The sequence below is a fragment of the Solea solea genome, chromosome 11, assembly GCF_958295425.1.
Source record: "Solea solea chromosome 11, fSolSol10.1, whole genome shotgun sequence".
In the NCBI taxonomy this organism is placed as follows: Eukaryota; Metazoa; Chordata; class Actinopteri; order Pleuronectiformes; family Soleidae; genus Solea; species Solea solea.
The window spans coordinates 3668468-3695341 of NC_081144.1; the positions used below are offsets into that span (position 1 = coordinate 3668468).

The 26874-nt window shown below is 42.5% G+C and overlaps 1 protein-coding gene across 6 annotated transcripts in view; it reads left to right on the forward strand.

Moving 5' to 3' along the window:
* Window positions 1–26874, forward strand: part of LOC131468233 (IQ motif and SEC7 domain-containing protein 1-like) — a 123396-nt gene that overhangs the window by 69875 nt on the left and 26647 nt on the right. The window contains exon 1 of one of the 6 annotated variants that reach the window (XM_058642264.1): window positions 194–624. The exons of 4 other annotated variants lie outside the window; for them this stretch is intronic. In XM_058642264.1, coding sequence (XP_058498247.1) covers window positions 548–624 — 77 coding nt within the window. In that variant the 5' untranslated portion in view covers window positions 194–547. Of the gene's footprint in view, window positions 1–193; window positions 625–9251; window positions 9352–26874 lie in introns of those variants that run through there. One more of the 6 variants, XM_058642266.1, reaches the window with a different exon arrangement.

Genomic DNA, 26874 nt, shown 5'->3' on the forward strand with positions numbered 1-26874 from the left:
AAATATAGGCAGATCAAACACACAACACAAGCCCTGCCCATAGGCTTTGGGGAGCTCACATCAAGGGAGAACCAGATGAGTGAAAGATTGTATTGGACGGCACAAAAAAGGGAACCAAAAAAAAAAAGAAAAAAGAAGGGGTGTCTGTCTGGAGAGAGGAGAAAGAGGACTGGAGTTGTGGTTCATTGTGGGTGGAGAGCTTTTGTTCAGAAGAGCGGTGATTTTTCTTCTGCTATAGAGTACATACTGAATGACTGACTGGGCCTTTACCTTACTTGGTCATCAGGCAGCTCGCTAGAGCAGCAGCAAACCCGAGCCCAACATAAACCAGGGCAGGGAGAACAGACAAAGTAACTTTAGCAGCAAAAGAATGAGCTTCGTTGTGGGTTTTCTATGGAAAGTAAAGGATGTGGGGTGTAATTTGTGGTTGAGAAGGGAGTGAGCACAGACTGTACTTCTTCTGGGGAAATTACTGCAGTTTTGTGTTTTTAAAACTCTTCTTTTTTTTTTTAACTTCCCTTTGGTGCCATGCACATTTTTTTCGGGCATGTCCCATGCCTCCGGTGATGTCACTGCCGTGTGGAATGCCATGTGGAAGTACTGCATTACCAGCCGGACTATAAGGTAGGAGAGCATCTGGCGTGGAGACCACTGTGCAGAGCAGTGGCCTGCCGTGTAAGTGGTGGTTGTCTTTTTCCCTGACTGACCGCAGCAGTCTGTGCAGATATTTCTGACGTCTTGACTGATCAAATAACATTCCTGTCTATATGCACAAGCTTGGCGGTTTCCCTTCAGGAACCATGGAAATATATTATCACTGTAGTGCACAGCTGAACGGGCAACAGTTAAGTCATTTTCAAGGTCTTCCGAGGCGGTGTACTTAATCAGGGACACGTTTTTTAAGGAAATAAAGTCTTTTCATTCATCCTTTAAGCCTTATTAGCTTTTTATCTGTGTCTTCCCATGAACAGCTACAGCAGGAAGGTCTTTAAATCTGTTATGCAAAAAAAAGATTATTCCTTTTAAATCCCATAGACCTGCTCATTTCAGTTCCTTCCATTGTATCTCTCTGCTCCATGTACCATTTAAACGGTACCTCACGCTATGTAGACATGTTCAAACACATACTACACACTTTATATAATACTGTATGTCTCTTTCTCCTCTTAACTGCTTTTTTTAGACTCCTTTTGGTTTGTTTTTCTTTCTCTGGGGCCAAATTATTTTCCTTTTTTTTCACTGCCAGGCAAAGCAAATAAGCAGTCAGGGAGGTTCATAGTCATTATGTTGTCCGCATACCCAAAACATACAGTATATACACTACTTACAATGTTCTTTACAAGGATGTTGTAAACATGTTTGAGGCTGATGGCAATTTGGAAGCTTAAAAATCATCTGTGTGCAGTAGCCGCTGTTATGCAGATTGTGTCCAGAGTTTATAAAGTCCAAAAAGTAAAAAAGTATTAATGCTAGAAATAAAACCACACTTGGAGATGGTTTGAAATTAGATTTCAAATTAGATCCTGGTGTGAATGCTCGGATATCAAAGTGTCAAATGAGTCAGAGGCAACCGTTTGTTATGACGTCACTCAGGAGAATCTGAACTCTTATTTTCAAGCCTCCAGATTCACAATTTGGCCATCACAGTTTTAGCAATCGGAAGTTCAGAGGCTTGAACTTGTCGACCTGTTGGACGATACCAGCTGTCAATCACACTGGTGTCCACTCATAATGTCTCAAATGTGAAAATAATTTACAAAACTGACATCACGTGCTGCTAAACAGGACCACACATTTCCCATAGACCCTTTTCACTCAAAAGGACTTCTTTTTGCAATCAGCAGAGTCGCCCCCTGGAGGCTCTTACTTATATTTTCACTTCATACAGAAATATACACAAATACAGTGCGTTTGCAGCTCGAGTAAAGTGACTGTCGTTTATGCATGTACAATTGTTTCTACAGCAACCCATGCAGGTTAGTTGGTGATTTGATTATGTCCTTAAAAAAAAGTTAAAAAGTGAACCTTACTGAAAATGTCGCTCATACATATGTTATATCTTTAAGTTTTCATAGTTCATAACTCGATGGTGATGTGTGGTCAGGCCCCAATCTCGTTCTAGATCTTTTACTCAGTAAATATTGAGCTGAACCCTGAATGAAAAGTAAAAATGACATCACAAACCAAACTACAATATCGCACGACGTGTGAATCGTGCAGCAGATGGCACACGGAGAGACTGTGTGCCATTCCTGCCTCTTTACTGGGTGTCCTGTGTGCCTAATAAAGTGGCCAGTGGGCATATGTCAGGCATCCTTTAGCAGTGACACCTTAGACATTGGGTTACATTTGATCCCACACTGGTTCTGGCTCAGAGAGCACGAGGACAGGAGCATTACTTATTTAAAGTGTGAGTCCGTGGAGCTCGTCACCCACAGTGGAAATCCACGGGTACGTGGGAAGAGCTGGACAACTCCATCTGAAAGAAGTGGCTGCGCTGCGCTGCGTCGTGATAGAGGTAAACGCTCCAACATGATTTAATGCTGTTATGTCTGCACCCAGGGAGATGCAGATTAAATGAGACGAGGGTCTGACCTCTCTGTTGGGCCAGTGTTTTGGTACGCTGGCTGTATGTCGAGCGAGACTTTCTGTGAGAACGGGTATGAATTAACTACTTGCAATGGAACAGTAGCATCCTGCCAAAAACGACCTTGCAGTTCCACTGTGGTGAGTGAGAAAAGAAAAAAAAAAGGGTGGAAAAGCTTAGCCGTGTCTAGGACAGAAGCCGTAATTCTGGTCAGAAACGTCCGGATGATGGAAATGTGAAGAGGCTGTTGTGTGGTTCTCGTGTTACAGTTCATCATAACAACTTGTTTTCTGGTTTCCAAAGTCGATTCAAATATATGACATTTACTTTTTCCAATTATGAGTCAACATATCTCTGCTCACTCACCGACTCGTACATTTTTGGGGTTTTCTGGCACTCGTGCTTGTCCAGTGGAAAGTGGGTTTATACTGTAACATTCGGAATCCTCTGGATTTTTTCCGTGGTCTGGCTTTTGCATGGGATGATATATCATTATGGATTTTTTTTTTTTTTTTTTTTTATTATTATTATTATTTTAGTGTCCATGACTAGAAAAAAGAGCCCGGTGCATCGGAGGCTCAAGTGACATGTAAAGCGTTGCTGGCTTTTTATGATCCGTGCTTAAGTTGCAGTCAGAGTCCACACTCAACTGAATAATTTATGGCCGTGTTTCTTCCAGATGGACACACAGAGGATGTTTCTTCTCTACATTGTGATAAGATTTGTCTCTTTTATACAGTAGTTTGGCTGTTTGTTTGTTTTTTTAGAGGAAATTTGATCGTAATCAACGGGTCAATCATCGGTATGTTTGAGAAAAATGAATCATTAGATAGTTAGTTTGACAAAAACTGGACTTTTTAAAGTACATGTAAACATGCTGGTCTGGAATCAAATTTCTCAAAGACGGACTAACACACCCAGATAATGCAGTAGGGAGTCACGTTACTGTTGTGTGTGTGCGTTCAGTCAGACCCACACTGGCCCAGGCGCTCTGTGCACGTTTGCTTTGACCTGGAAATAATAGAGAAAACTACAACAGCAAGAAAAACATGGCAAAAAAATCTTGACCGGTGCGTTTTTGAACTTATGAGAAGACCATTTTTATGCTCTGTCAGCTTAAAGAATTCAATGATAGGAAGACACTGCCTTTTTTTTTGTTCTGGGACTTAGACTGTGTGAAACTCAGCAACATTGATTGGGGAAGCTGCGTGTTTCAGCTGCATATACCTCAACTACTGTTGATGAGGGCAAAGTCCTAATAGCACGGCTGCAGGAAACTGCCATGATGTCATTTTATACGTGACACAAACACACTAGTGTTGAGCAAAGCAGTCGTTTTCGGTTTTCTGTTTACACCAGACGCCTCTTTTAAATATTGAGATTTTAGACATTTCCTTTGCTAAACGTTGGAGGTTAACGCATGTTTTCAGGATTTTTAAATCTTTTTAACTGATCTACAGTTTGTAATTGTTCGGTTTGACTCTTGTGCCGGACGTCGCGCTCTCGTGACTCTTCCAGTGACGACACTCTCTGACCAATCAGTGACCGGCAGTCTGTTGACGTCCCGTTTTAGTATCGGCTCAGCTCGCTTGGAACCACATCACACCAGGTACCTGGTACTATCCCGGGTATAGTCGAGCCAAGCCGAGCTGAATCGGGTGGATCTGTGTAGTGTAGTTATCCTATGGTATTATTTTACCTTCTATATCTGTTAAAATGGAATTTATTTTACACACTGAAACCTTTAACTGTGCACTGGTGTGATGTGGCTGCACAGAGTTGCAACATCATGTGTGTGTGCAAGAGTCTCTGCTGCGCTTGTCTCCAGCGCTCATGTTCCACACCGCACGCTTTCTGTAGATGTGAAGACGGCGGTTTGTTTACGCTCATGCTGGAGAATGTCACCCCGCAGAGAGCCTGCTTTTCATGTTCCGTGTGTTTGATGAGGAAAATCCTCACATGCAAAATGTCCGTGAAGCTTCACAGTCATCCAGGTTGTAATCGCTTCAGTAGTTAACGTAAAAGTCCATATGTTAGTCCATAATATATCTCTCTGTATCGTCTGAGTGATTGTATTTATATAGCAGAGCCAGATACTGTGTTGTGTTAAAAGCTCAGAGGGAAACAGGCGTTTCTTTCTCTTTCTGTCTTCCCTCGCTGTTGTTCTGCTGCTTCTTTTTTTTTGATGACATATTCCTTTGCTTCTCTTTGCAGCGCCTGCCTGGAGAATAATGAGTGTGTGTGTGTGCTGCATTAACTGTATGTTAATGGTAGCGAGTGAGAGGAGAGGAGGGGTGGGACGGTGGGGCAGTGATGGGGAGGAGGGGGAGCGAAGAGAAGAGTGATGAGCTCATGCTGGTGCACTGCAGCTCTTGCACACATGCTCTGCACCTTGGGGACATTTTTGCCATGTGCACAGATGCATGCACATGTGAACACGTTCGTGTGCAGTAATGTGGCTCGCCGATTCATTCACGTACAACTGCTCTGTGCGTGCAGAGTCGCGCACGCAGAATGAGAAAGAGCAGCTTTTTAATTCTGCTGCAGAATCTGGAGACGAGCGTGCTGTCTCTCTCTCTCTCTCTCTCTCTCTCTCACCGTCCTGCACTGGACCTGCGTTGCTGTGGAGGTGCTCAGCTGTGAACAAGCTGAGCCGTCTCAAGTGTCCGCTCACTCCCTTTCTGTGACAAACCGGACCCTCGTTTGTCCACAGCGTGTGTCGATTCATGCTGTTTATTAGCGAGATGAGATAAGGTCAAGGGATGGGACCGTTGATAATGGCACAACAGACCGTTTAAGCTCCCTCTGGGGGCTTTCAGCTCCATCTCGGGCCACAGTTAACAGGTGAATAAGTGGATAAAATAGTGCTGTTGGCAGAAACGTTGGAACAGCGCTGTCTCTGTGCCGTGAGACCGTGACTCAGATGATCAACACTCACTTTCCAGAAGGCACAACAGGTTTCAGCTCAGCTAATAAAAATCGACACCTGCTGAAGTGGACGATATCTTAAGAGTGTTTTTGCCATTTTTCTCTTACTATAAGACAAGCCTTTTTCAGCCTGACACTGACATTTGTACACAACAAAATTCCATAGAGAAAATCAGTGTTTTTAGCCCATGTGGACACATGAGGTGCTGGTTTACTGCTGCCTTATGTGGAACGTTTGTGTCTCTGATTGGAACTTGCTGCTCATTTTCTCTATGGACTTTTTCTCAAAGCCAGAGAGGAGAGAGTTAGAAAAACACCTGTACATACGTTTTTGGACATTGAGACAAAAACTCAAACAAATGTTATTTGAAATATGTTTGTGTTTACATGAGGTAAATTGTAAATAACTGCCAGATATTGAAAGTTATTCTGTAAAAATGGGCAAAAGCGCTCACTCACGGGACATTTTCTGGCCCTTCTATGGTTAACATAGGTGATAAAGGGTTAATACGACAGGTGAGCTTTCTGTTGCCTTGTTATCAGCGAGCGTCTGTGTGTCCTCAGCTCTCTCTTCAGGGCAGATTAAAAGCAGGAGTCATCATCTCATCAGTAAATATTTGATCGTGACCTAGTTTGTTTTGTGAGCGTCGCGCTCGCAGATGACTTGTGAAATAAGCTCATGTCCCGACACGAGGGAAATAACCATGTTGTGAAGGGAGCAGGGACTGAAGCTGGTAAACAGTCATTAAAGTGAAATGTTTATCCTGAGTGGATTAATTGCTCCAGGCTGTGAGTGTTAAATGCGGGCTATTGCTTTTTTTTTTTTTTTTTTTTACACAAACATAAACATGAATATCCTCTCATGATACAGACACATAGCAATATTTTTCTCAGCCAACCGTCACTGTTGCCTTGACAACTGGCCTCGGAGATCTGTGCACGTGCGTGCAATTGTGATAGATCCGGCTCCCGGTCTATGAGGTGCTGTCCACAGAGACACATGTAAGGCCTCTCTATTAGTCAGGTTCTCGTGTTTCCAGCACTGTAATTCATCTCACTGTAGGAAATTAATCGGCGGTGCACACAAGTTGAATTATTGATAATTATCATCGCTCTGGAGGTGGTGAAAAAAGAAAACTGTGTGCGGTAGACGTGCCGTCGCTGTCAGAACTCGACAGTCGTCTTTCAGCGTGAGAGCCGCTCAAGGCACCAACTGAAGCGGCGTCTCTGTCTTGGGCCAGATGAGACTAAGTGATGAAGCCTGTCACATCTTAAAGACCCTGAACATGTCCTCCTTCAGTGTAAATGAGCTCCCACAGGATCCACTCCCTCTCTGTCTTTCATATTTTCCCCCTTTTTTAAAAAAAAACAAGAAAAAAACAATATCCCTCCCACTGCTGCTCCACTTTACATCCAATTGTTTCCGAGTTCCACTCTTGAAACAGACATGTGGGAGTGTTTGGATTTGTGCACCACTGCCATCTGTTGGCAAAGAGCCTTCAGGGCAGAGAGCAGCCTCAAGGTCTGAGAAAAGCTCCTGAGACCACTTGATAGAGGTCTTACATCAATCGACCTCCCACTGTGGCTTTGGCTACATTTCTCCATAAAGGAACTGAAGACGTTACCCATCAAAGGTTGTCTCTGTCTTCTTACGGCCAAATGATCCGGGCAAGTCCACTGTGAGTAAGTCGAGGGCAGAGAGCTAAGAAATGAAACAATGGGAGACTTTTCATGTCCAATAAATGAGAAGCCTTGAATCTCACTCGTGGTGAGTGTAGAGAGGAGACAAATGGGGGCAGATGTTGACTCTCGTGTCTGTCTATTCTCTCACATTTGCTGCCAATGTTTAATATAATCATGACATTTGATGTGGAGTTTTGAGTTTTGTCAGGTGCAAAATACAAAAGTATCTGGATACCACTACGTGTCATGCGTGTTCATGTTTTTGTCAGCGATGGTGAACTGGTCTGAACTGGTCTGAACTGGTCTGAGCAGGACACAGAAGCCAAGCAAACACAGAGAGGTGAAGGTTCACAGGATCAACTTCCTCAGAATAAAGTAAATGGCAGAAAGCAGACATTTATTTTACTGAATCAGGTGGATTTTATGAGATAAAATGCAATAAATATGTGTAATAATGTGATAATAGATTGTAACATATTTAAAGAGATGTAGCTCTGTAGAATACACTAAAGCAAAAAAGGAAACAACTATAAATGAAGTGAATAGTAAAGATTGACTGTTCAGTCTTTTTTAGGCATGTCTAAAAATATGGCACGATGACGAACCAGGGCTATAGTTAGCATTTCCTTTCTCCTAATGCTGAACGATATAAAACTTCTCAGCACGCTTAATCAGCGGTTTAATCGTGAGCCACTGCACCTGCTCCTACATTACTGCCTTTGGTTCTTTGTCCTGAAAATGTGTCTTCACTCGATGCAAAAACACACTCTGCCACTTCATTTAAAATCCCTACAGATAAAGAAGGAGAAAGACTCCTGCTGTGAGGCTGCAGTACCCCTGACAGAGAGAAAGAGGGAGACAGAGAGCAGGACTGTGTTGTTGTACAGTTTTTTTTCCTAAACTCTGACCAAAATGCTCAAAATGTTGCTTCGCTACACGTCTGTAAAACAAGTGCTCTGATATCGTTTAGTGTTTACTTTAATATTAATAATTCATTAATAAGAACAGCGACGCTCGGCTGCTTTGGTCCTCACTAATGCGTACATGTCTCTGTGTGTTTGTACGCACAAACCTGTCTTTGTGAGGACATTTAGACCGGGGTTAGGCACTGGGGTTAGGGTAAGGAATGATTTATGGCTATATTATATATATATATATATATATATATATATATATATATATATAGTATTAATTACTAAATACATCAAAAACTATTTTGATAATCGATTAATCGGTTCAAAGGTTTTTTCATGACTAAAACAAGATTCACGGTTGTTTAAGCTTCTTAAATGTGAGTATTTTCTTCATTTCTTTGCTCTGGATAACAAATAAATCATCAAAAGTGAATCATTTTGGTTTGTGGACAAAACAAGACATTTGAGAACATCATCATTTCCAGGTTTGACGAACACTGATCAACATTTTTTAAGGTTTTCTGACCAAACGTATGTTATTGTGCATTTAAATATACAGTATTTATATCGTATTTATTATTATCCTGTTGTTTCTTTCTTATCCTTCTTGAGTACTAGGAGTTGCACGGACATAATATTATTATTAATATTAATTAATCTGTCTGATGTGTTAATCTATTGTGAGTAAAAATCATTTAAAGAGAGGTTTGTGTGTCCTATAGTTCAGCGTTTAGATTTCTCCTTGTTTCCTGAAGAGGAAGGTTTAGAGGAAAAAAAAGGAAAGAGGGAAAGACTGGTGACCTTGCAGAGCTACAACATGCAGGTGCCGCATGTTTCCCCACATTGAGCCACAGACATCAACACTGCAGGTGAATAAATGAGCGCGGACGAGTGCGGAGGTGTGTCGCGACTGAGCGACTGAGTGTCAGCTGGTAGTGAAACAGGAAAGAAAAGAGAGAAAGAGGTTGAAAGGTAGAGTGAGGCTGTGAGTGAGGCTGTGCAGGGAGAGGGGTGTGTGTGTGTGTGTGTGTGTGTGACGAGAGCCTCCTCTTTTCATTGATGTTCAGAGGAATGTGCTGATTAGTGGAGACAGTAAATCAGTCAGATGGAGGTTCACGCTCTCTAGTGTAGCACACGGTCACAGCACCTCTGTGTAACAAGCAGGAGCTGTCGGTCACCTGTGAGACCAGATCTGGGGTTTTATTCTGGCCGGGCCAGACCGGGGACAGATGTGAGCAGGTAGGTGGTCTCGACTGAGGGTGTGTGTGTGTGTGTGTAATCTCTTTAGTTTACAGCTGCTGTTTACATGGTCAGACACTACAGGTGCTGTGTGTGTGTGTGTGTGTGAGAGAGAGTAGAGCTGAACAGTAATAGATTTTCACTACAAACGCTGCGATTTTTTGACTTGACTTCACTGTTCCTGTTTTCATCCTTGCATTAGAAGTTAATAATGTGATGCAGTGTCATAAAGAACCTAAAAAAACAACAACAACAAACATAAGATATTGACCACAAGTCATTCGGCCATACATGAGCGTAAAGTGCTTGACATTATAAGACAGGAACAACAGTTCAGTAATTTAAAAACCTTATGTCTAGAGCTGCGGCTGACAATCTATAATCATCCTGTCTCTGTCTGTGAAAGAAAAAAACATCTATTTTTATATTCTGGTCTTGTTCTTTGCTTGTTCTATTCCTCTTTGTATTTGTCATTCACTAAAAAGTCTAATTTAATCAAATCTAATCTAAATGTTAGTTGTTTGCACCATAAAATGCCCTGTCCTAAATATTCAGTTTACTGTCATAGAAGAGCAAAGATATAATTCACATTTAAGAATCTGAACTCAGAGAACACAAACTTTAAAATGAATTTAGTTACTCATTACAAATCGAATAATTATTGCTGCCCTCACGATGTAATTTATCAAGCTACAGTTTGATTATAAAATGATGATTAGTAACCACCTTTGAGTGGTTTTATGTGAAAAAAACTAGACATTTTGGCCTGTGGGCTCTTTATTTGACATCTTTGTCTTCATATAATACACCAAACTTTATTCCAGTTGTAGTTTTTGCATGGAAAGTGTGTCACATTACATCATTGGTGATGATGTAATGATAAGGTACCAATGTCACTGTTGCTGTGAAACAAGACACGAGAGAGAACGACTTACAGTTGGAGTCAAAATACACATTTATCATTTATTGTGCGTCTGAACTGGCCGAGCCTCCATCTTCCAAACCCTGGCACGTGATCCACGGCACATTCCTCCCGATTGTCCGGCTCATGCCTGCGAACAGGAACATCTGATTAACGACGTGTCAGTTCATGAAGAGCTCTGAGTGTGTGTGTGTGTGTGTGTGTGTGGACCTGCTCTCATTAGACCCGTTAACAGAATGGACGGCCCAGCGAGGCCGTCATTAGAGCTGATTAGACCGCGCGGAGCGTGAGGCGGCATCTCCCTGATCAGTCATCGTGTATACGTGAGAATACAGAGGCGCTCTGTGCTGGACGCATCCACAATCTGCTCTCATCACATGCAACTCACCCTTTCTTCTTTGTCCTTCCCTCCCTTCGTCCGTGTCCTCCCTCTCTCTCTCTCTCTCTCTCTCTCTCTCTCTCTCTCTCTGTGTCCTGTGTTACACTCCCATCAAGTCACATGTTACCTTGTTGTCCTGGTGCAGGAGGACGTTGCCAAGTTACGTTTTGTGGTGACAAATAAAACACTTCCGCCTGGGGAAAATTGAGCACAGTGCAACAGCTTTTTATAAACGTATTATTTATTACAAAGAATTCCTCAGTGTTTCATCATTCTGCCATGTGTCCATACGGCCCACAGTTGAAATGAGGTCTCGGAGCTGTGTTTAAACGACGCTGAGGAAAACGAGCATCTCCCGAAAGCGCCCTCACCTTATTTGGAACAGATGTTTATGCGGTTGAACAGGAGGCGGACGATAAAGTGGACGTGTCACACTCAACCACTGGCCCCCACTTTAGCTCCAAACACATGGACGGATTGTACGAGGGGGAAAATGATCTCATCCTATTATCAGGGCTGTTTTTTAGGATGTGACTGTGCTGTGTCGCGGACTTTCCACGTCCCTCCCTCTGAAACTGCTCCTCCCAGCTGTGGTTTGTGATTATCACCCGTAATATTGTTGCCTCCCGAGGTGGACTCGCCACAAGCCTGGAGATCACCAAGCTGTTCCAGGTCGGCATGCGATATCTGGAAAAACACGGCTCCAGCTATGATAAATGAAGTCATGTTTAATCCAAAAAGATTAGGTCGATATTTTGAGTTCAAAATACACAGCCTGGAAGTCCATCACAGCATCTGAAGTCATTGCGGCATGGTCCAGCAGAGGGTGCACTGTGCATCAGGAAAAACAAGAAGGAAGGTTTTGCTGTGAAAATGGAGGAAACAAGCAAACTAAACCGTCCTCCTGATCAATTAAGATGTCAATTATTCCCCTTATCAAACCATGTTATTTTTTCATGTCTATGTTAGCAGTGAACCCAAAGCGGGTTCATTAGAAGACATTACCGCCATTTATCACAATATTTTTCTTAATATTTTGCATGTAAATGCTCTTGTAGAAGCTGGACGTCCATATTAAGTTTAGGAAAAATGTGTTTTAGTCACAATGTCAGGAAGAATATGAAGCTACCCACAACCCTTAAGTGAAATCGTGACATCGGTTTGGTAGAAGCTCGCTCTAACCACAGCTGCAAAAATCACGTCTGCTTTGATCAGATCACGCGTAGAATAATTATTTATGGTTTAAGTAATTATGTACTCCATCCGTCCTGTACTTTGTATTTTTCCAATACTTTCGTTGCTTCAAATCAAATGTTTTATGGCTGAGATTCATTCTGCAGCTGCTCCGTCTTAAGGACTTTTTATAAGGACTTTTTTGAAGCATCAGTGGAGGAAATGAATAGGAAATTGACTTCTGGAACCAGAGCCATTCAGAGCCATCACTCTACATCTGTGTTTTATGTTGTACAGTTTATTAATGTTTCAGGTGCGATGCTCGGATGGGAGACACAGACACAGACTGTTAGATAAACAGAAGACTATTTGTCTTAATTTCTGGGCTCAGCGTGAATTCAGTGGTGTCACCTTAAATTGAGAATAACGTTGACACCTACAGTACAGTTTCCCGTTCCCACTGTTGTTTCTATCTTCACCCGAGGTCCTCCGAGCCAATATATCAAAGTAGAGAACTCCCAGAAATCAAACTGTAACTTCACTAAAGACGCGGCCGGAGGAAACAACCTCCGCCAAATGAAAAACATTCTCATACGGCCTCGTGTTGATCTCCATGTCAGTCATAGTTTACCACGAGGTGTGGTGTGAGAATTACTCCGCGCTGATACAACCTCCTGCTTTTTATTGATACCTGAGGCTGTGAGGAAGTTTCGCGTGATTAAAACGACAGAATTTGGGCGGGATTTGTTCAATCAAAGGAGCCCAAACCCACCCTGTTAAACACACACACACACACACATCAGTCTTCTGGCGACATCTTCATCTTCTCAGGCAAATTTGTAGGAACCTCAGAAAATGGGCGGGTAGACAAACATCCTCGCTCTGCCCTCTGATATTTCCACATCCTCAACCAAGCCCATTTATGTTGGAAGCGGACGCAGAGAAAACCAATAAAGTAAAGTATCAGTGTTCACCGTCTGCTGTGTTTCTCACACTGATGGAAACGCTGTGCTTGTTAAAAACGGACCTACTTACACACTTATTTGATTGCAACTATTTATTATTTAACTATTTTGTTTAATAGATTCATTAAACTTCACAAAAACGTCTGGATGAAGCAGAAACGTCACGGTTTCCGCTTCATTTCAACAGTACAACAGTAGCAGAGTGGTCATCAGTTTGTAATATTGTGTATTATGGGTTTTATCTGTACAGTAATCGCCAAGTAATAACAATAAAAGATGCGTGTGGAGGTGATACACTGATAGTAGTCCACAGTAATTCTCATTACCATGCTATTACCTGGATTTCCTTAGGAAATATCATTACTGGAATAACTTTCACGCATTTCTATTGTTCCTCTATTACCATTGCGATGAAATTTGCTTTAGAAATAAAATGGTATTACCGTCATTTATACTATACTGCAGTGTGAAGGGACACTGGAAGTCTTTCAGTGATGTCATCTGGCCGTTGCTTCTTCTTCTTCTTCTTCTGTGGTTTAAATGTACACAAATGAAGCTGAAGCCGTACAACAACAGTCAAACTTACAAACAACATCACATCACGTCCGTGGGAACAGTTTTAAACCGTGGCAGTCAAAAATGGACTTAACCATGCCGACTTCTTCTTCACAAGGTGCATCCGTGTTTACTTTTATAACAAAAATGAAAAGAAGACATATTAAATCATCAATCCCATGACTTGTATGACGAGCCCCTGTGTGTGTGTGTGTGTGTGTGTGTGTGTGTGATACACAGAACCGGCCGCATAAAGGAGCAGTCGCGTTCTCGCGTGTTCTCAGGTTGCTGCGACAGGCTCCTCTAATAAGTTACTGCAGGACTAAAGATCAATGGACCCTGCAGCCTGCAGAGACCTGCAGTCAGTCAATAAAAACTGCCGAGAGGATACAGGGCAGCAGATAGAGCCTCATTTAATGTCCATTCTCTGCACTGATTCATTTATTATTTATTTTTGTATTAATATTATTATTTTTAATCAGGTCTAGTGTCTGGTGTGTTGTAAGTAGGGCAGCAACTAACGACTCATCTTCTTTTGTTGATGTTTTTTGGTCCAGAAAATAGTGAAAAATGTAAATCTGTGTTTCCCCAAACCTCGTTCACAAAACCCCGAGATATCGCATTTAACGACATTTAACATTTACGATTTTATAAGCACAGTGTGAATCATGTGACCAGAATGTGCGGTGATCGTGTGAGCTACTGTGTGTGGACTTTATTTGAGAATTAAAAGAAGAAAAAAGCAAAACATACAAGTGTAATTTTGTACATAGGCCGTATCAGTTAATACGCAAGGCTGTGATAGTAATGGTAATGGGTTTTAAACGTTTTAAAAAGTGGCATTGAACCATCACTAGTAAAAAAAAAAAACAGAGAATATTCATATTTAAGGATGTTGAAATATAAAAGTGGCACAATTAATGTGATATGTGTTTCCAACCATCTTTAAATCCATAGAAATCAGTATTTCTATTCATGGTAATGAACAGATTCAGTTCCGTCACCTTTTAATGACTTAACTTCCAAGACGAACTCCTGATGAAACTAAATGGATCACGATAACTTGTTGCTGTTTGGCGGGTTAGGGCTTTTGTGACTGTTTTGATTTAGAGACCCCTAGTGGCAGACATGGCACACTGTGCTTTTGAGAATACTGCAGAATCAGAGTAATTGTTTCCAAGTAATCGATTTCTAATGAGTTCAGACCTAAGTTTTGTGTGAATGTCGTGACACGCTGGTTGCTGGTTTTCATCTCACTCTTGTCTGTGGTGAGTTTTCTTCCAGGGAGCTGTTGGAAGTGTGAATATGAAATGGAAGCCAAACAGCATTCGCTGCTGTTCAGTAGTTTGTCACAGAGATGGTAACTGACTCCAAATTCCTCCGTGTTAATACCCTGGCATCTTCTCAAGTGGGAATCATTGAGTGGAATGAAACAATAAACACAGACGGCGCAGTTGTGTAAACCCCTTGTTCAAATGGTGGATATAATGAGTTTGAGTCCGCTTGTTTTTCCTGTTTCACTGAGTAAAGCTCCAGCTCCGTGTCCTGACTCACCCGCCTGAACGGGGGCAAATGTTGAAATACAAGATCTGCTGACTTGCACCTTAGCAGGTCTCGGGGAAATGTGGTATGATTGGAAGCTGCACACTCAGGATATCTCGTTCCATTGGAATATGTCAACTCGAATCCATTTCTCAGCACGGCCGTGACCTGCACAAAACGCTCCCTCAGCTTCCTTTTTTACATTCCCGAGGAAGAGGAATGTAGATCACATTGTATGGCGGCGCCGCGCTTTTGTTCTGTGATTGATTGCTTCCTTATATTTTCTGGTAAATGTCTTGGTTTCCCCCCTCACGTCTTCACAATGCATCCCGGGTCACCGTCAGCATGCCAACGAGTGAGGACATAAACAAGAGCGATGGGAATCATGAATTATTTCTTTTTTCATTCTGCTCTCGTTGTTTAGGTTCGGCCAGCTGTGAGTTTCCAATTAATATTTAAATGCAAACGATCGGGTTTTTTTTTATTTGCAGCGCGGGCAGAAGTTCTCGTGACATCGAAGCCAATCCAAGTTTTCTTCTCTTGCTTCTTTGGGGAGTTGGTTAGAGATTCAGAGAGGATGTTGTTTTTTGCTCGAATGTGAGGTTTTGATAAAAAACAAAAAGGGGGAAACACGCAGTCTTTCCTTTGACACATGGGAACCTGATGCAGCAGTTTCACCCAGATACTGACTTTTTCAACATTTCCTGGTGTTTTTAATGTATGCTGACGATTTATTTCCTTTACTTTTTCCCATGTCTGTTTTTCCCATGTCTGTGTGGCACATTTCCCCATCAGTTTTTCTGTGTAACAAATTACATACTATACTATAAATTTCCCATTTAATCGACTTCATAAAGGATAATCTGATCTTATATTATTATTTGTTACATGGTGCCTTGTAAGCCTGTGTTTACTGGGTACACACTCAGTGGTGCAGTGGTTAATCCTGGTGCCTCACAGTCAGAGGGGTTTTTAGATCTGGTGCTACTAGCATGTGTCTTCTTGAATCTGATTGCATGTGTATAATGCGAAGTGCGGCTGTTCACACCTGGCAGTGAAATGTGTCCTCGATGCATCTCCTGTGAACACATGACACTGGATCTGGCTCCTCACGCCCTGTATTCACATACACATGTATGTGTGTGTGTGTTCCCAACAGCAAAATTATGAATGAGTCTGATTATTCATATGAAAATATGAATAAATCACATGGTGATCAGTAAGGCTGCAACAATTATGTGATTAATCCATTACGGAATTAATTGTCAACTGTTTTGACAATTGATGAATTGGTTTTTGACTGTTTTTTTTTAAGAATTAAAACAAGCTTGCTGTTTTTTCAGCTTCTTAAATGTGAACATTTTCCAGTTTCTTTGCTCCATAGAACAAATAAATCATTAACAGTCATTGATTTTGCTTTGTGGACAAAGAACATTAAGGAAGGGATCATTTTCGAACGATTTTTGACATTTTACGGACCAAAGAATTAGAAGGTTTTCGACAGATTAGTCGATTATATAATAGTCATTAGTTGCAGCCCCGGTGATCCGTGTCAATAATATATCAGTGGCCACACAGTGTATAAAGAACACAGAGAATCTTCAGCTGACGAGGTGGTCTCTAATCCATCCGAAGGACGGATTGTGTTCATGCATGTGCAGGAATGTTTCCACATCTGAATTGAATGTGGTTCCTGTGATTGGATTTGAGGATGAATACAGGATGAACTCGATCTGCCTGTGATTTATTCACTCAGGATGGATCTTAGTAGGCGGTCTGAATGTGTGAATGTGAGTGGGAATAACCTTGTGACCATCAGCTGTAACTGGCTCCTGCTCCAGCAGGACCACCAGAATATAAGTGGAATGTACGTTTAAATGAAATATTACATTTCTTGTAAAAATGTTGTCGTTTTTTTTTCCCCCACTTTTACTACATTTGTCCGTGATCCACGACTTTAAGGCGCTTTCTCCCCAAAATAACATAACGTTTCCTGAATGATTCTGTCACTGTCGGACTAATGAGGGCCATTAAAATGAAATGCGCGTTCACGTCCATGTGGAGCAGAAACTGAAAGAAAACTTCAGTGTTCTTTATGATGCTGAACGCACACTGCGACAGGCCTCGGGGGTTTATGAGCCACGTGTCTGTGCGTCCCATCAAGAAAGCAACAAATAAAAACTTTGCTCTGAGTCTGACATGTTTGACGCGCCTCGTCGCCGCGCCGTAGCCTCTGTTGTTCAAATCCAACTCTGAAACGGCAGACATGAGAAATGCAGCCTTTTATGCACGGTGCCAACACAAACAATGGTCTGTGCCAGTGTAGACAGCCGAGCTGGGAGGCTCTCTTCAGGGCTCAATAGCCGCAGTGTTTGTGCTGTGGGCCCTCGGATTCCACGGCGGCACCGCTGGCTTTGCCAGTGAAGGGCAGCAAAGCACAGCTAGTAACTGGAGTCCGGGCTGCGGAGTGAAGGCGCTGAAGGAAAGCAAAGCGTGCGCTCTTGATTAGACAGCTGTGTGTGGAGAGGTGAGTGATGGTGTTATTATGCAAGCCGTTGCAGTTTGAGTATTGTAGGAATGTGGCATTTCTGATGTGTGTTTCCTCCCTTTATCTGTTTCCCCTCAAGTGTAATCTCCCTGGCAGCACATTAAATATGGTTCTGTTGTAAAGACAAGGTGTTGCTGAGAAACTAATTTAGGCTGGAGCGTCTTTGTGAAAACTCTCTGTGCGTTCAGCACGGCTCGACTTGACGATTCTCATGTTTTTGCGTGTTCTGGTATCTGGTGCTTTTTTTGGTACCTGCTCTGGTGAGGTTCCGAGTGCGCTGAGCCAAAACCAAAATGTGACGTTGACAGACTGCCAGACTGTCGTCACTGGAGGAGTCATGAGCACGACGTCCGATCAAACCGATCAATGCCAAACTGTAGATCAGATAAAAAGACTTAAAAATGCTGAAAACGTGTCAGATGGAGTCTGAACTGATTCTAATTGTGTGTTTGTGTCGCTTATAAAACAACGTCACGGCAGTTTCATGCAGCCGTGCTATGACGACCCCGCCCACATGGGAGGTTGCTATAGTAATGGAATACGACGTGCCAGATGTGTAGTGCTCGAACTGTATCATGGAAAAGCGCAAATGGAAAATGTGCAGACTGCAAATTAATATTTATTATCTTTTTGTTTTGGTCTGTTGCGCCGCCCACTGCCAGCCACCCAATAATGCAGCTTGGTGCACTGTGACGCACAGATTGCCACCAGAGAGCACCTAGATGCAGAAAAGAAAGACCCAAAAAGTCTCACTACCCCTCTCAAAAAAGTCTCTACCAGATGAGAAGACAAACGAGGATATACATTCTTCTTTTTCCACACAGTAAAGCAACACTCACCGTCTACCCCTCACTCATGCACTTTGGTGGACATTTTACACATGTAATGTTTTTACACTTTGTTCTTGTTGCCTTGTCTTCACGTGATAATTATCTGCTTCATTCTCAGCCTCTGTCTCTGTCAGACAACCGCAGATTAATTCAAACTAAAATAGGTTTAGAGTGTTTAAGTGCCTTGGAGTTACAACATCCAGCTCTTTATCAGCAGCATGACACCGTATCGTGATTAGCTGGAGCTGCTAATGAAATCCAGGGATTGATTTGAATGTTGGAGCATCACATGGATTAGTTCAATATCATTGGCAGTTTTTTCAGTCTCTGATCACTGATGCAGTCGTCGGTGAATGGAATCTGATTGAAACAGCAATGATTATCACTGTGAGCCTTTAGTCACTATACTCAGTTCAATGATGTCATTTAGCCTTGTGGCTCCAAAGTGACTGCATTGATAAGCATACGCCTGCACACACCTGTGTGTGTGTGTAGTGTTTGGTAAATGTTTTACAAAGTGATTGATTGGCCACTGTTGTGCTGTTAGTTAGAGAGACAGATCCTTTAAGAATGTTGAGGAGATTTAATCTGTAATGTTTATATTGTAAGGTGAGGCGTTATATGATTATATGCTCCATTGATTAGAACATTTAATTTGCATAAACGGCTTTTGCATTCATTAATTGTATATGCATTTCCATATACACTCTCAAGCCGCTTTTTTTTAGCTACACAGACTCCTACTAAAGTGGCAGGAGTGTCACTCGCTGTAGTCTGCTGCTGCTGTTTGCTTCAAGGTTTGATGTGTTGTGCATTTAGACATGATCTTATTTGTACCTTGATTGTAACAAGTGTTTTTGGGGGGGAGATGCTGTTGCTTTTTTATAATTTCACACCAGTCTGATCTTGTTCCTCTGACCTCTGACATCTACACGCCATTTTTGCCAGGCAAAACTCACTATTTTCTTCTTTTTTTCAGTCCATTCTCTGTAAATCAAGATATGCAAATCCCAATAGATCGGCTCATCGTCTGGCACCAGCAGCCATGTGGCATTTAAAAGTTGCTTAAAAAAACCTTTTTTCTTCCTCATTGTTGATGCTCCGTTTGAACTTCAGCAGGTGCAAATTGAAAGAGGTTATAAATAGTAAAACTAAACCTTGCCTGGGCAGCTGTTCCGCCCGCAGGCTGTTCCGCCTATCACAAGTTTTTGTGATAGTCGGTACATCGTTTTTTTGTGACTGATTTTTTTGTTCGTTAAATGCATTGAAACGAACACAAAGGAGAATAGAGAGAGAATAAATGAACGGAGTGTTCGATTGGAATCCTTTGTCTCAAACTTTGATTAACAAACGGGACACCCAGGTATGAACTACACGCCTCAATGCATTGAGTTGCTGCCATGTGATTAACAAGCAGTTACATGTGTACCTAATAAAGTGGCTGTTGAATGAATGGAGAAATATACAATATTATATATCGCAGAGAGAAATCATTTGTAACGTCTATTATTATTATTGGAATTGAAGTTGAGTGATGACAGACAGACAGACGTGCTGAGAACATCTTTGCTGTGTCGTTGTGTGACTTGAGACAGGTGTGAGTCGTCTGCCACGGCCTCAAATAGACTCTTGCAGCAGTCCTCCCTCCCCCAGAAACCAGATCAGACTGGTTTGTTGCATCCTGGTCACAAACATCTGACCTCAGTCATCCTGAATGACATCAGTGTCACATGTCTGACCCCCCCCCCCCCCCCCCCCCCCCACAGTGTAGTATTATGTCTCACCAGTGGGTGGCAGTGTCAGTCTGAAAGCACAGTGTACACACAGTGTACTGGCTCTCTTCATTTAAGGTCTCTCTGGCCGTGGTGTCATGATCCTGTGACCATCGTGACGACCACGAGTATTTATACTCACTGTGGTCTTTGTCACATTTACTGTCTGAGCTTCTTTTGAGACCAAAACCACCGCAGACACAAGGTCCTAATTCTTCCGCCATTTTCCCGCTGGCCTCCAAATCGAGCGGCACACCAATCTGCCACAAAGGAGTGGATAATGAGATGAAATCAGTGGCTGTTTTTCATCTTAATGTCAATTCTGTCTCTTTGTTCTTTCCAGTATTGTTCAGCTGTCTTTGTGTGAGTGTTTACCAGAGTGTGTCACCTCACATGGTCCTATTTTTAGCTCGAGTCTGGGAGGAGCTGTGCTGAAAAGCTTCAGAGAATATAATGGTACCTGGTAATAGAGAGGAAAATATTCTAAATGGACAAACGGGGCTCGTTAGAATTAATGTTAAAATTGTATGACCTCTATCTGAGAGCGAGAACTGTGCCTTTAAATTCTTGCGTATGCCACAGTCTCATGAAATGTATTTTTTCACAGTTGCTTACACAGAAATCTTGCGGTTCAGTTGTAAAGTAAAGGTTTGTCTCCGTCGGTTTCCACCCTAAGGGTGTTATTGTATTTCCATGCATTTTCTCTGGTTAGGACGGGGCAAAAATAAATAAATAAAAATGCCCAGGAACGAGTCGCTGGATGCCCACGTTCATATTTTGGGGCAGTTTAGAGTCTCCGCCCCACCTGACTCGCATATGTGTTTGGAATGTGAGAGGAAACCAGAAGAAAACCCACGCAAACACAAGAAGGAACAGTCAAAAACTCCACCCAGAAAAGACAAGAGGAGCCAACCTGGACCTGAATTGTTCTCTGTGTGACAGTTACTCAGGTGCTTCTTAAATACTGGCTGTCGTTTTGATAGTATGCAAACAAATACTTTACAGGAAAGTGAATGTTTCCATCTATCCCCATGAGCTAGAGGCAATCTCAGTGGGCATTGACCAAGAGCGTTGCGTGAAGGAATGGCCAGTATATGATATTATCACACATCACAATAAAGTGTCTGTGAAGGTTCTCAGTCATCCTTCTCATAGTCATCTTTTATAGTTGCTGTTTTAATTTTAAAGTTCCACATGAGGGAACCTGTATCTTTTTCCTTTTCTCATGATTTATAATTATATAATTAAGAATGTTCACTAAATAAATGTAAATACTAACATGTTTTCCCGAACACTAAAACAATGTTTTCTGTAACATCAGCAATATTTTACAATTATTGCAATTATATTGTGAATCTCAATTATTACAAAATCATAACCCGACTTCCTGGCCTGCTGACCCTTTTTTTTTTTATTGTAGCTTAAGCGATCCGTCTTCTGGCTGCAGCTCCATATTTAGTGCAGCCTATACACATGAGAGGGCTATCAATCTTCTCCTCCAACTCCTGACAGGAAAGTAAATTACTGTAATTTTCCAAATGTCAAACTATACTTTGAAAGACGTTTACAGCTCCTCAGTCGTAACCAGTCATTCAGAACCAATTTCTGCCATTTCACAGTTTTCAATGCATTGAGCTGCAAACACTTTTCACTCTGCACCAAAAAAAAAGAAAAGATAATGGAGTTAAAAACTGTAGTAGTAGGCAGAGTTGGTTAAATCTCTTCTCCGTGTCATTAAATGCTAACGTTTGTGATTGGAAGCTCTTTGTCCTGAGCTTCTTCTCCCACAGAGGCACGTACTTTATATATGAGAGATTACCCATTTTTTTATAAAGCTCTTCTGATATTGATGCACATTTGACTACATTTGTTCTTCACCTCATGAGTACTTGAAGCTGCTTCAGCCTCATTTCCACTCTGATCTTACCCGTGTTTCCACCGCGGGGGGCCTGTGTGCCGGATACGTAAATTACGTAGCTCTATTTACGTAGTATGTGTCAGCTACACAAATAGGGTTAAGGTCACACCAGAAGAAAAATGAAGAACACAACACAGAGAGCAACGGCGGAGGGTATCCAGCATTCTGTGTGGTTTCTTCTTCTTCTTGGCATGTGGCTGTTTATCACAAGAAGAAGACAAGCTTTGTTTGAGAGAAGGCTGCAGGCTGCAAAGAAGAGGAACACAGCTGCTTTTCCCTACTGTAACACATAAAACTCATGATCCTCTGTCGACCTGTGAAGGAACTGCAGTTTGTTTAGCTTCCCAACCCAACAGAAGTTAGTATGGGTTGGTTATTTTTGGTACACTTATTGCCTGACGTACCAAACTTGGTGGAAATGGGGGCTTTTGTCGAATTCCCTGCGATTGGTTTACCCAAGGTTGGAAACAGAGTTTCCAGATGCAGAAGTCCATTTCACTTGGAATTATATACTATATGGACAAAAGTATTTGGCCATTACTCCAACAGGGACAGTAATGACGTATACAAAGACATATGCAGTACTCTAATATGGAGTTGGTCTCTCTTTTGCAGCTATAACAGCTTCCACTCTTCTTGGAAGTGTTTCTACGTGACTTTGTGTCCATTCATTCTGGTGTTGGACGAGAAGGTCTGGCTCACAATCTCTGTTCCAGTTCATCCCAAAGGTGCTCGACGGGGTTGGGGTCAGGATGTCTTTATAGTCCTTGCTTTGTGCACTGGGGCACAGTTGTGTTGGAATAGAAAAGGGAAAGTTGGAAGCGTAGCATTGTCCAAACTGTCCTTTGTATGTCTGAAGATTGTCCTACAGCCAGATTGACACACCTTAATTCAACGCTTACCAGATGTGGCCAAATGCTTTTGTCCATATAGTGTATATGCAGCTTTCATACACAAAGTGCTCTACCTGCAGTACTACCATAAATAGTGTTTTGAGGCAACAAAAACGGGTCATTTCCTCCACTTGATTCTTTCATTTTCCATATGACTGGAAAAACAGATTGTTTCGATCTCAATTGGATTCCTTGGTTATGAACAGGAGAGAAAAAAAGAATCCCTCTCAGACATCACTTGCTACTGATGGTCTTTGATCATTCCCATTGGATCCCAACAGCAACACATTAGCTCCAGCTTTGCTGCCAGGATGTCATGAGATGAAGAGGCCGCATATCCCTTTAATTACTCTTCTGTCGACTCTATTTATAAATCTTCCTGCCAGATCCATTTAGTGCGCAGATATTATTTGTTCCTGAGAATTTACTGGGGGAAAATGTGTTTTGTTTTTTGTTTTCTTCCCACACAAAGTCCTCTGTGTTCACAAAGCTAAAACGGGCCACTACATCTCATTTAGCATACTGCAGTATCAAACTATGACATCAGCCCCGGGTGTAATTGTTTCCAGACCAGGCATGGACTGAGTTTTTGTTTTATTTTCCATTTCTTAGCGCAGGTCTTAGTTGCTCAGCATCCCGCATAAGCAGATAATGAGAAACGGTGCATGATGTCATGTTGATGGGAGCACATGGCGCCAAAAACTTGTGACCAACTTTCCAGGAAGCTATCACCCCAACCACCCCCACCACCCCCACCCCTGTCATTCCCTATGCTCTGTCTTGTTTCATTCTCTCTACAAGGAGAAAATGTAAGTTTTCCTGTTCTTCTTCTGATAATATTCCCATACGACCGTACAGTTGTGGGAATGCACCTGATAAAGTGTGCTGCTGACCCGCGGATGCCTCTTTGGCCTCCCTCCAAAGTGTAATGTATCTGACTTTCTTTACGCTAAATCAAGAGGGGAAGAGGGAAAAGAAGCAAAGGCTCTGAAACTAAACTCAGGAGGGAGGGGCTTTTGCGGTGAAGTAGGAGCTGAAACACATAGAGAAACCATATGCATTGAGTTGAAGAAATGGCATTTTATGAGCGGAGAGTGGGCCTCTGCTTGGAATTCTCAATGACATCATTCTGTAGCTGAGCGTTGTGCAGCCAGGGCTCGGGAGATGGAGTGGGCCTTCACTCAGCCAGGACGACTGCACTGGATCGTAACACTAGAGGAGGAATAGCGAGACTGTGAGGCAGGCAGACAGAGATAATTACACAGGCTTCTTTAAGTGTCTTAAAGTTTGTAAAAAAAAGACTTTACACACTTTACAGCTCTGCTTTAGCTGGAGTTCAGCGAATTTCATCATTTTCAGCAGAGCTCTCCTAGATGCTAAATGCCGATGCTGCCCTCGAGCCTCATACTGAAACAATCACATTGCTTGGGGTTTAATAAGCTTTGCATGCTAATTTTCAAAATGAGACCAAGATATTACTTCATATCTGACTCCCAAACAATAAACTCTTGTTAGACACTCCCTGAGGTCTGCCACCATAAAAAAACCAAAGCCTGCTCTGGTAGTAATAAAGGGGGCAGAACAATATGGGTGCAAGTTTTATTAAAGGGTTGTCTTAAAGCCGCAGTCCGTAACATTTAGATAAATTTAAGATATTTCCGTGACATTGAAACTGTTGTCACACAACGCTGATTAAGCCCATCAGCTCCACACAACTGGCTCTGCGTTTAGATCTTGTGTCGCCTGGAGACACTTCTGCTCTGCACACAGGAAGTGATTTGTTTTATGTCAAGACAGATGGAGGCAAGAGCAAAATAAAGCGCAAGTAAAGCGAGGCAACTTCAAAGAGGTTGGAGTATGACTGAAAAAACACAAAGAAGTAGCCATACAACATTTCTGAAGTGAAGTCTATTGCTCAAACCGCAGAAGCTCCCTGACATTCTTGGGAGCAAGTAGAGATTTGTTACAATCTGCAGTAATTAAACCTTTAGCACTTAATTTAACTGAAGCATGTATAATTTAAAACAGCTTTTTGGTTTGTATCATTTCCTGACAGTCAGTAAGAAATGGCTTTTAGTCAGAGTGGAGAGGTTTGCGTGATAGTTGAGTCTCTGTAAGTAAAGACAAGTGTCAGCAGCTCCACAACACATTAGCAGCTGTAGTCACCAGAGTCCAGCGCCAAGGTCTCAAACTGAAATAGACCGGTTGGCCCGGTCATGGACTGTCTGTCTGTCCGTCCGTCTGTCTGTCTGTCTGCCTGTGTGCTCATAATGATTCTGCCTGAGTCACATATGGCAAGCGAGTCCCTGTTCTGATTCATGGCACATGTGGAGATACTGTACGCAAGTTTTTCCCCTCACTGAGCAACTCTTTCTTTTGCTTTGTCCTTCTCTCTGCATCGCTCGTTTGAAGGCTGAGATGAAATCAGTCCAGGGAAGGTGATCATTTTAGAGGTTCACGTCTGTAATTAGAGGATATCAACATCTCCTTCCAGAGACTCTGTGTGTGTGTGTGTGTGTGTGTGGATGATTGGTGTCCCTGTAAACTGGCTCCATGTGGGAGCCATTCTCCTCTGTTTCCTGTGCCTGTTGTCATTAGATAGAAAATACCTTTGACTGGAGGCAGTTTACCCCAACCCCCTCCTCTCAAAGGGGTGATTAGTCTCCGGCCTGTCGAAGCAGAGACAAGGCTCAGTCGGCTGCATTTGTAAAGTTGGATGCAAGGAACTGCCGGGCGAGTTTAGCCGCCGTGGCATCGTATGGGTGGCATTTCTTTTAAACGGTATAACATTATGCGTCGAAATTAAAGAAAGCCGATTTGGAGGAGGTTGAAAATAAAAGGGCGGTAGGAGGAAAGAACCTCTTCATTAGTGTGACTTTCAGCGCAGAATCCTCGCTGGTGCTTTTCTTAGAGACCATTTTACAGTCACTTCTCAGCCATAAAAGACTCTATTATTAGAGGTGCTGTCTCCTGTTTGCCATCCCTACTCGCTAAGTCTTTTCGTCTGTGGAACAGAAATGCCACCAAAAGGCATTTGACATTTGAACACTCCCAAACCCTCTACAACTATCTCTCCTTGTGCCACACTTGTTCCCACGCTTGGTCCTTTTACTTGTTTCCACCTCACGTCTATGTCACATCCTGTACCTGGATACTAAATCGGGTAACATGCTAGCCTGAGTGAAATTGCACACAATCGAGTTTCTCAAAGTCAGACTGACGCACCGGGATAATGCAGTTGAATTACTATCGCATGTATACGTTGAAAATGGACACAAACTGGCCCAGGTTCCCGCTCCTGGGCTTTGAACTGGCAATAACAGAAGAAAACTGGTACACAGAAGACAGCAGCGAGGAAATACACCCTGAAATCGAGACCAGTGCATTTTTGGACTGATGAGGATGTCAATTTTTAGATTCTCCACTAGTGCTTGTGTCGTAGGACAGCGACAATAGTCCAGTTAAATGGAACATATTTATTCTTCCCCTCTACATCCTCTCATTGCTTTTAATGCCTTAAAATGTCTTTCTCTCATTCCCTCACCATCTTCTTTTTACATGTTGTTCCCATTCCTGATGTCTGAAAATGTGATTTTCATTTCTGTGTCAACCCCCCCCCCCCCCCGCAGGGTCATACGAGTCTCCCTCCCTTGCACAATTCATATTACGAACAGTGTTCAGGAGGCATTTCATCCCCTTCTTCCTCTTCTACCCAGCTACAACACTCACACACTCTCCCCTGCACCCCGCCCCCCTTCCATACTGCTCACGGCCTGGCAGCAGAAACCCCTCACTCCAGTCTCCCAGCCTCCGCCCCCCCTTATACTCCCACTAGCCCGGCACACCGACGACAGAGAGGAAGAAAGAGGAAAAAGAGCTTGACTTGTCTGTCAGAGACTGCAGACTGCCACTCATTCACTCACTCATTCACTCACTCACCATGCTCGCCGGCCATCCTTAGGAAGCCGCTTCCTACGAGGCAAAGAAAATGGGAATGTTTGTGAGGAGTGGAGAGCCACAAGCTGC